This window comes from Sphaeramia orbicularis, chromosome 10 (assembly GCF_902148855.1).
Source record: "Sphaeramia orbicularis chromosome 10, fSphaOr1.1, whole genome shotgun sequence".
Classification (NCBI taxonomy): domain Eukaryota; kingdom Metazoa; phylum Chordata; class Actinopteri; order Kurtiformes; family Apogonidae; genus Sphaeramia; species Sphaeramia orbicularis.
In genome coordinates this window covers 13,692,441-13,703,538 of record NC_043966.1, presented here as the reverse complement: position 1 = coordinate 13,703,538, position 11,098 = coordinate 13,692,441, and the positions used below count along the sequence as shown (strand labels likewise).

The window sequence follows — 11,098 nt, the reverse complement described above, 5'->3', positions numbered from 1 at the left end:
TGACAACTTGTAAGCACGGTTTATTGGCACACATAATGGTAAAGCATACATACCAGACATCAGATATGACACTGAACACCTCTGCTATATAATGTACAAATGGTGTCTAATAATACTAGGCTCAAACATATTTAGAAATGTGTTAGCTTCCTTACAAATGCACAAATAAATACCCATATGATCCAATTGTATAAAGACATCCATTGTTGTCTTCTTGCCCATTTTTCAAACAAAAGTCCAACAAAAGAGATCAGGGAAAGTTATCAATAAAGATTAAAGAACAATTGTGAACACAAATACAGGGATCTCCGAGCATTTCTGTGGGGTGGACAGGATTTTATCTGTGCGTTTTTAAAATGTAAAATTCTTCTTATGACACAGAATATACAAGAAATATGACCGTGTGACTGTGTGGCTATTTGTTAACGTTGTGGCTTTGGTTCTGCACTAGCTACAGAGGATGAGGAACACTAGAAAGCTGGGTTTTGACAGAAGCAAACCAGCGTCCATCCAAACCACCCTACAGAAATCTGAACCTCCTGTACAAAACAAAACAGCTGCCATATCCAAACTGGTTTCAGTGGCTGATTTACAGTGGACAAATAGTTTCCACCTCTATTTACATAGCTACAAACCTTGTAACAGTGTTCCCAAACTGATGAACCGAGAGGAAAATCAGACGATCATCGATGCGTTTTTAAAAAGTACATATATCAAACAAAATAAAATCCTATAAAATCATGCAGGAAAAGGCTTTAGTATCAGTTTGGGAGTAGGTCGTTAAAGGGAAACAAGTCCAATTTTCGAGGAGGAAGGAAAAAAAAAAAACATTGATGCATCAACGCATGTCGGCAAAGTTCACATACTGATCGGCAAAATTACAACATGATTGCAAAGGATTCTGAGAGAAGCAAAATACCAATAGACTACGAACACAATCAAACTGGTTTGCATGAAATCACAATCTGTGACGACCGCAGTAAAGTGGAAAAACAATCCTAGGACACGATTTCCCTCATTTGAAAGGAGTTCATAGCGGTAGAGAACTTTTATTTCCTCTTAATTGGAAATGGAAATAAACAGCAACAGCAGAAACAAACCAACAGCCGACTGAATTTCCAATAAAAATGCAATTGCCTCAAACAATGTTTCATTTGTCTCCAATGTGGTTAGATAGTTCCACTGGCCATGTTAAAAACACCTTGTCTCCTCCACGTCGAGCCTGCTATTTTTGAGACATTTTGTTTGTTGTTTTATTCTTCTTTTCTCTCCACTGTCTACTGTCAGCGTGATGACTTGCGACCTGCAGGTCAACCAATCACATCTGTGGTATTCCACTAGACGAGAGGTTTGTATCTGAGGGATCCAGGGAGGAGAATTTGATCTGCGATTTTCCACTGCATTCTTGAAAAAAAGCCCACGCCTTGCTATTTTTACATTATCGTTGCACACACAAGTTGTGTGCACTTGTTGTCTTTGACATGTGGATATTGCTGTGCAATGCTGCCAGTTCTCAGTGTTCTCCTAGATGTGATTCAGAGAAGAAGAAAATATCCATTCGGACGTGTTTTGGCTGGATGGGCCAGCGGTGAGTGTGCAGACGGGGGCTCTGATTCAGTACAATGTTATGAGGCGTAGAAGCACAGGCCTCAAGGGGACGGGGAGAGGTTTAAAAAGTCCAGTCCACATGGAGTTAAGGATCTGTTGCTTTCTTCTTCTTTTGTTTTACTGCGACGGCTGAGGCGCCGTGCTCTCCGGCTTGCTGTCCTGGGCAGCGGGGGGTTTGCTGCTCCAGGGGGCGTTGTTGCCCAGAGCCGGGGAGCTGTTGAAGTCGTCCTCGTCATCCAGGCCGTTGGTGGCGTCGTACTGCGTGTTCTCCAAACGGGTGATCAGACGCTCATCCTCGTCCCCGAACTCGCCGCCCATCAGGGTCGGCTCGCCCACCACCATCACGTCCTGGAAAGACAGAAACGAGGGGAAGTAACTAAAATTGTGTCTCGCTCTTTCTGTTTTCATCTCAGTTCATTCTGTTTTATTTCTCTATGATTCACTTTTTGCATCTACTGTTTTCTACAGTAGTTTATTTTGTAATTTGAGTTTTTAAAGGGGCTATTAAAATAAAGTTTATCATTAGTATATTATTATTACGGGCACAGTTTTTGTGACATGCGTTTATTTTTGGATGCCTGCACTGACAACAAACAACAAAATGCTTCACTGCAAAAAAGGAAAATCTGACTTAGATAACCTGACCTGAATTTGGAATATTTATCTTGAAAGATCATTTTTTAGATTAATTTACTTATTGAGATTTAACCTGGTTGAGATTTGACTTGTTCCAACAATGTTCATCTTGAGCTACCCCACTTGGATATTACAACCGATTTTAAGCAATATTTATAACAAAACATGCTCCATTGTTGGGGGATGAGTATGGCCGACGCAGTAACTGTTTGCTCTCAAGAATTTTTGACTTGTTTTATACAGTTTTGCCAATACATATCTATTTAAGACTATATATTTCTAAACCATAGATAAAAAATTCTTACTGTGGCGACATGAAACAAGTATATTCTGCTTAAAATAATCCTATAATCCTTAGGTAATATTTTCATATTTTAAGAAAACTTGATAAGTGCAATTTTCCTACTGCGCTGGCAGACACATTTACTTGAAATAAGGCATTTTAACCCAATAATGACTTTAATTTTCTTATTTTTGTACAGGCCTATTTTGCAGTGTTCTTGTTAGAGAATCGATACAACAAACAAGGGCTGTACAATAATAGAAAAACACCATATTATGTTCTATCATTTGTTTCATTGTTTCAGAAAAATTCTTTGTTATTTATTTTCTGTCCTTTGGATGAGTTTTTTGTGTTCAGACGCAGGCACAGAATCTGCATGAAAGGAACACAAACAAACATGTGGGAGGGTAAATGTGACAGAATATTATTAATATAAATAATTATTCTCAACAGGAAAAGGACAAAACAAGGAGCTACGTCTGTCTCATGGATGAACTATGAAACGTCTGACATAGACAGGTTTTCTTTCCTTTTCAAATTATGTTACAGATATAATTAATATTAATTATTGTTTGATATGTTATCATATCTTGAATGAATAATTTGCAGAAATAAAAGAAGAACAATACACAAACATGCAAACATAGCCTTTTGTCAAGTACAAAATTAAATATGTCAATTATTTATTCATTGTGCTTGGAGAAAATATGTATTTGGATGTGAAAACATCAGTGATATGAGACTTTTCTTCTACTGTACATTGACTAACATGAGTTTAAAACCAAGTCAATCTTTAATTTTCTGAAAATGTTGAACTTGCTGTAGATTAATCTAAGCCTAAATCAAATCAGTGTAAAAGCTCATAAAGTCTGTTAAAGGTTAAAGGTCAACTCACTTTCTTATCCCCACAGGGAAATGTGTGCAAATTACCTCAGACATATGTGTTATTAGTATTTAGTTACGTTAAAAAAATAAAGATAACATTAAAACGTGACTGTTGATGTAAATGTAGCTCCAAAATACATCACTAACATATTGACAGATGTGTTGAACTTGTGAACAGGCTCCGTTTAATAGAAATTAAATGAGTCTTTGTGCTCATTCACATAATTCACTACATTTGCATAATCCTGTGCTTCACCATGGTTTATACTTTTTAAAGTTTTAAAACTGGTTCCCACTTATAATATGTTTTCACACATGCAACCGTGCCATGTTTTGGACCATCCATATTTAGCCTCGGGGTGATTCAAAATTAATATGCTAAAGTGAGTGAGAAATCACCAGAGAAGGAATTAATGCATATCTATTTCATCTAATTCTCAGACCAAAGCGCCATCTGAATATCAAGTGAACACAGATCCACCCAGGAAGACCTTATAACATTTGCATTACTTCAAATAAATGAATATGCATGCTGTCTGCTCCTCGTCATTTTCATCCTGAGCAGAAAAAAAGCAGAATTTAATCAACTGGCTTTTAAAGAAGAGGCTGAAAACGCATATTAACATGTACAGACGTGTTTCAGCAGCTGATGTTTCTACAGTGATTTGTGTGTTTGCGCGTGCTGTGTTTCGGTTTCCCAAGGAGCACCCGAGCGCCCTGTGATGACAGAGGTGTGCGTTTCTGCTTTGACACGGACCCCCCGCTCGCCGTACAATAACAGTGCGTGTGCTCGGGATGAAGCCGGTGTATCCGGTGAACCCATCCGTGTGGTCGACCCCTCTCCAAGCACTCTGTGCAAATGAAACCTTCCCGTTCAGAAAGCGGATTCCCCCAGCGCTCCATGCCCGCCCCAATCAATACTCATCATGTAAGACATATTTCACAGAGATGGCCCTCTCACAGCAGGTCAAGGAAGGGAAGCACAGAGATTTATCCATTATCCACTGCTATCTGTGACTCTGCGATGTGGAGGAATCCTGATAACTCTTCAGAAGTGCCTGAGCCAGTATGCAGTATTAGAGAGCAGAGTACTACACGCATTTAGAATAAAAAATATGAGTTACTGTATTTAATCGAAGGTAATCGCTCTGAAATTTAAAAGGCATCGCTAATTTCCCATAAGTCCCTCATTTAAAACAAAGTGCACTAGTGCATCTGTACACCACACAGATTAACCTACAGCGGGCAGTCAAGTTGCATGTTCGATTCAACAGTAAAAAGAAGCTATTGTTACTTATGTCCTATTTTTTTTCTCCCATTTCATGCTGTGAGAAAACAGAGAAGATACAAATTGTCCTTTCTGGTGCCATTTTTATTCTAGTTGCAAGGCAACAAAAAGCACTTCACAAACTCACAGAAAACAAAATGTTCTACCATGAAGCCATAGTTTTATTTTCACATTTGTTTACTGGTTTTCACTCTAACTTGACTCTCTGGAAAATAAAAGGTCAAGGAAAAATTGGCTCTTCATCTTTTTGACAGATAAAACATCACACTCTGTTGTGTTTCTGTATAGTTACAGCTCGACACAACATGTTCATATACATTTAGACTCCAGGTTCAGACTACTGTTGTAGCAGTATTGTGTGAAGGCTACATTCATTACTTGTGCCAAGAGGGTTATGTTAACACTACAGCAGGATGACACAAAAACTTCTGGATTGATTTTCACGAAACTTGGTAGAAGGGTAGGGCATGGGCCAAGGACGAATTCTAACGCAGATCCATAAATAGGGGCAGAGGCTGGAATTGTTTTTCATTTTCTTGCACAATAAAGAGATTGGAGATGACTTAGAATACTAACAAAGAGTACAGAAGCAAGAGACGTGTTTTTGACAAGGGTTTTAAGTCTGTGCATCTCTGCCAAAAATTAGGTTTCAATTCTTATCGATACAGGTTGTTTGACAGCGGTGAAGAGACAGAGATTAGAGAAAAACGATGAAACTGATGGGGTTTTTTAGAACTGTTTTCAATTCATGACAGTAGAGAAGGACAAATACATTACCTTTCAGTGTTTGGAAATATAAGGTCTTTGATAACAATAAACCAACAACTAACCACAGACCAATGAGGACTAAAACCTTGGTTACCATAGTAACAGAAATAACCAGGGGTATCATCAGATGAAAAAGGACAAAAACATTGGTTATAATGGTGGTTTATTTGTGTTTTAATAGAGGGGATAAGCTCCGGCATTCCCACAACCCTCTGGAGGACTAAGCGGTTCGGAAAATAAATGAATGAATGAATATTACTGTGGAACTGGGGGAAGTTTGGACAAGTGGCCTCAGCAGAGGTCTGGCCCTTCTATTGTTCATATATTTTTACTGTGGAAAATAAAAGGTCAGTGAAAAATTGCATCTTTATTCATTTTGACCGAAAAAACGTCAGTACTTTTGAGTTTCCGTATAGTGTACACTGCAAAAATCTAAATCATACCAAGTGTATTTTTCCTCATTTCTAGTCAAAATATCTCATCACACTTAAAATAAGACATAATCACCTAAAGAGTAACTTTTCAGAGGGATATAAACAACTTATTTTTAGACAATAGATCTTGAAAATCTTATTTCAAGAAATCTTACCATGATAATTTTCACTTGTTCTACTGGCAGATTTTTTTTTTTTGCTTAATTCAAGATTTTTTTTGCTTAATTCAAGGCTATTGACATCTTACATCTCTACAAAAACCTCACATACATTTTTTGTAGGGACACTTGGTGTTAATACAATAGATAACACATTCATTCACACTTTACAAGCAACAATTGAACATTGTGTTGAAGCAAAGTATTTAAAATATCTTCCTGAAGGTGTTCACGCTGAGTTTTGTGTCATTATATTTTTCGAAATGTTATTTATAAGATCCTACTTTCACCAAGAATGCAAATACTAGGCATTGAAAAAGTGAAAAAAGTGACATTTTACTTTTTTGGAAGAAGGTAGGTTTGTTCGAGCTCTGACACCATGAATCAAGGCATCACCCAATCATTTGCGTGAAAAAGCATCATGTGACAAGAATGGTGGTGAATCTTGACTTATAGACTCACTGTTTTAGATGAAACATAAAAATGACAAAGATAATTAAGTGAATTAGTGGCATCGTTAAATAACCAGACTATAGGGATAATGAGGAGTTTCTGTAATGGTAACGTTCTATGAATCAGATCCAGGTTATAACCTGGACCCAGATGAACAGGGATCAGACGGACTAGAGGCTCCAGGTGAGGAACAGTCTTACATGAATATATTACTTTTATTTATATCGTTTATTCAACAAATATATAAATTGTTGAGACTAGTTTTGATGTAAAATATTTGTGGGAGAGTTTTACACACATTCCTGTTGCATCAATACAACTTTGATCAATAAACCAGAATATGATGGAATTACTATTTATTCTGTGGTGAAAATGTATAAAATAACACAACTAGTATAACTACTTGATCTAAGTAAAATTACACATTACATTTTTCTACATATTTTAATTGGACAATACAGCTGAAACATCTTAAAGAACTGTAAAAAACACAACACTATTGCCCAAAAAGCTGGAATAAAATAGTTTTACATGTTCTCATGACATGATTGTGACAGTGAGATTTATTCTGGATAGATCAAATATAACTGGGACTCAGTAGGTAATCACTGCTCCTGGTTAAAGGTGATTATTAATGTGTATAAATAGGACTATAAAGAAGAATGAAAACAAACTGAAAAATCTACATTACATTTACTCTGAAGTCATTACATTTGAGGTTCGTACGGGTTTACTTTATGTTGGGTTCAGCATATAAACATAACAAATATTCTTAAAATGACTGAAAACTAAAAAACACCAGATTAAAACAATGATAAATAAGGTTAAAGTATTAATGTGCACTGTAATAAAAGTGGCAACTTGTATTAAAAACATGGACACTGTTGCTCATAAAGTTGCAATTAAATATTTTTTATCACTTGTCATTAAATGATTGTGACAATGTGATTTATTCTTGATAGATAATGTGTAACTGGGACTCAGTATGTAATTGTTGTACCTGATGTGTATGAATAGGAATAAAAAAAAAAACAAGGAATGTCTGAAAACAAAATCATCCCAACTTTATGGGCAACAGTGTATTTTCTTGGTGGCTATTACATTTATTTTGTCATTTAATAAGGCATCAATAAGTGTCCATTAATGTCCATAAATGACATTTAAAGATATATATTTTGTAACCTGTGGTGAAGCACATTTTTAAAGTCACCCTCCCTACACTGTTGGAATGTTCTTGTGTTGTTTATTTTAAATTCTCTTACCCTTGGCAAACACAGTGACTTTCATTATGTTGGCAATCACTGGAGTGTAATGTGTAAATTCAAATATTGATCATTAAGCTCTGAATCGTGGCTGTATTTCTTTGTGTTCTGACTTGGGTTGTGTTATGAGCCTGTGAATCTCATCTTCCTTTCTCTGGCTAAGCATCTCCCTGCTGGCGAGCCCGACGCCACCCACCGTAACCTGGGAAGAAGCTGTACAGTTAAATGGAGCGCACGCTTCACTGGCCATGTGTGTCAACGCTGCGTGGTTTGGGAGATCTCGCTCTCCTCAGCCATCTCCTCCACAACACACACACACACACACACACAAACACACACAAACATGTACATGCATCAGCACACGCAGCCAGATAAGCCAAACTGTACAATCACAAACACACACAACCGAACCGAGCGCACACATGCAGATATGTTTTCTGAACACACAAACAAGTCTAAAATACAAACCCTGAACTGTACACAAAAACCTCAGAGCAAACACACATGATCACATCCAACACACTCTCATGTAAACAAACAAATCCAGACAACTTGCACCCAAAACACACTCACACACTTTGGGGAGAGGCAGTTTATTTATCCCCAAAACCCCCCTAGCGACCACTTCTACACCCCACTATGCCTTAATCAGGCTAATTAATTTAGGTGAGCTTTTCAACTAAATGACAATATCCACACTGATTTGTCAATTTGCATAGCTAATTAAGTCATTAGCTAAAAACGTGCTGATTGCCAACAAGCCTTGCATTCACCATCTGTTCCTGTGAGGAGGCCTGTCAACCTACCTCTGGCCAATTTTGGGGCCAGGAAAAAAAAAAAAAAAAAAAAAAAAAAAATCCCTCAGACGATAACAGCTGGTGGCTAGTCTGAGACTGGGGAGCGCTAATTGTGAGCTAATTAATACGGTCTACTTGTCTACTCATCTCGTTAAGAGTTAGCATTGGTGCTAGCTCACCAATGGGTCCCTCCATTCATTCACTGAGCTGTGTCATTAGCATATTTTTTACAGAGATCATCAGTGTGGAGCACATTTTTTTTTTCTCCTTAGGACTCCCTGACAACAAGTGGGAATCTAACAGAGACTTGGTGACAAGAAGAAGAGGCGGAGGAGGTAACTGTTGTCTCATGAAGCAAAACACAAACACAGAATAAATAAATAAACAGTTTGAAATGAGATAATTACAATTTTTTAACAATGTTTACTGGCTGCGTTTCCTAACACTCACAGAAACTCTTCAACATAACTGCAGGCAAACACTAGTTTAAATACTGCCTGTTAAAATTAATAATATTTTAATGTAAGTCTTGACAGGACAGGACTTCTCTAATTGTCAGCAAAAGAAGATGCCATCTGATATTTTATACACATCCATTTTATATTTACGTACATTTATATTTAATTACACCATTTTTATTATTTTTTTTAATGTGGTGCTGTTGCTTACAGTTTAAAGGCCTCGTCAAGTATTCGTGCAAAGACAGTATATGCCATAAAACTCATTTGTTTCTTCATAAATCAGTCCATATTCATCTTAAACCTCTGGAGTCTGCCCCAGAGTTTTTATAATTAATGGTAATGAAGGTCACATGGGGCTATATGATGTATTTTTTATAGTTTTTGGGAAATACTGCAGACAGGAAATACAGTTAAAATGCTGTTTCAAACAATAAAGCCTAAAAAATTAACATTACAACATACTGTACAACACTAAATATAGGAAAGAAATAGATTATATACAGTAATTATCTGTTGTGGTATCTACTTTTTTGCATTTGTCACATCTTCCACCACAAATCAGTTCAAATTAATCTCAAACTTCTATGTAATTGTCTGTAAATAAATTATAGAATTAGTTTAGTAATTATATCATTGTCTCAAGTCAATATATAGCTTTGGTTTATGCTCTAATTGTTTTACTCTGTGTTGAATTGGTGAAGTAATCACCAAAACACATTACTAGCATGTTTTCATACACAAAAAAGGTTATATTTATAAAAATTCAACAGATCAAGAGTCGTTTAATGTTTCTGTGGCTGGAATCCATTCACTTCTATTGACGACATAAATCAAAGTTATACTACAAAACTTTTTTTTTTTTTTTTTTAAAGAATAGCAGGTCTCTGTTTTTGTTATGCAAACAAAATAAATAGTGCATTTAATGTACATGGAACCATCATCAGTGGCAGGTGAGTACATGTTTTGTGCTCTGGTGAAGAAAAACATTGAAATTCGCACATCACATGTGGTTCTTTTATGTATTTTAATCATTTTGGGACAATACTAAAAGTCAGTTAAATTAGCCTGAGAAACATGTTGAATCACCTCAAGGTTTTGTTTTTTAATGATGTCAAGATTAGTGCTTCCTCTGGGAACCAAAATTTAAAGAAGCGACCATTTTGTTGTAATATATTAACTGTGAATGTTTCCCTGTTCATTAGCTAATAGTGGCAAAAATCATTTTACATACCTATAAAAATGCTTTTCTATTATTGTTGTTTGTTTCTATTGTATGTATGTAGTGTATTGTTATATTAAAGAAAACTGTTTTGAATCGTATTTTGTGTTTTTTGTGCAGTTTATGATAGAAAAATAGCAAAATAAATTGTCTGTAACCCTGCAAAATAATGTTAATTAATGTATTGGCAGTAGTATTAGAATATACATTCTATCAGTCTGTCAGTAGAGACAGTAAAGGCTGTTAGAAGGATGATCTTATTCACACAGATAAGACCAGTACACTGTGAAGAGGTGTTCAGATTCTTTACGCAAATATCACAAGGTCTTTCCCAATTTAACATATTACACATCTTATTCAGTGTAACATTAATTCTAAGTCTACAGTTTGTCCAAAGGCAACGGACAATTAGTTAAGGCTTTACTCCACAATCTGTGCTGTTTTTGCCTCCTGATGTACAGAATTAAAATGAGAAAATATTACCCAAGACAGAAAAAATGTTCAACACTAAATTCAGGCCACTAGAGGTCAGTGTTGCTCATCCTATAAAGACCCCCTCCCACCCTCCCCTCCTCCAGCCGCTGGTTACCCCCCACCCCCCTTTGCGAGGGTCCACTCCTTATTGTCATTGGACTCACGTAGGCTTGTGCTCAGCCACAAACGAACAACTTCTCAGACAAAGACAGCAGGCGCGCAACATATGTAACCAGCATGTTACCAGCCACGCTGCCAGTCTTTAAGAGGCGTGTGAATGCACAGCGTGAGTGGTACCGGTGCAGTGTGTGTGTGTGTGTGTGTGTGTGTGTGGGAGGGCGGTGATGGAGTAAAGTGTGTGCATGTGAAGGA

General features: G+C 36.7%; 1 protein-coding gene across 7 annotated transcripts in view; it reads right to left on the bottom strand.

Annotated features, from left to right (window-relative positions):
* ldb2a (LIM domain binding 2a) overlaps nucleotides 1-11,098 on the bottom strand; it is a 127,108-nt gene continuing 116,010 nt past the window's right edge. For all 7 annotated transcript variants that reach the window (XM_030145011.1, XM_030145012.1, XM_030145013.1 and 4 more), the window contains one exon: nucleotides 1-1,956. In XM_030145011.1, coding sequence (XP_030000871.1) covers nucleotides 1,726-1,956 — 231 coding nt within the window. In that variant the 3' untranslated portion in view covers nucleotides 1-1,725. The remainder of the gene's footprint in view (nucleotides 1,957-11,098) is intronic.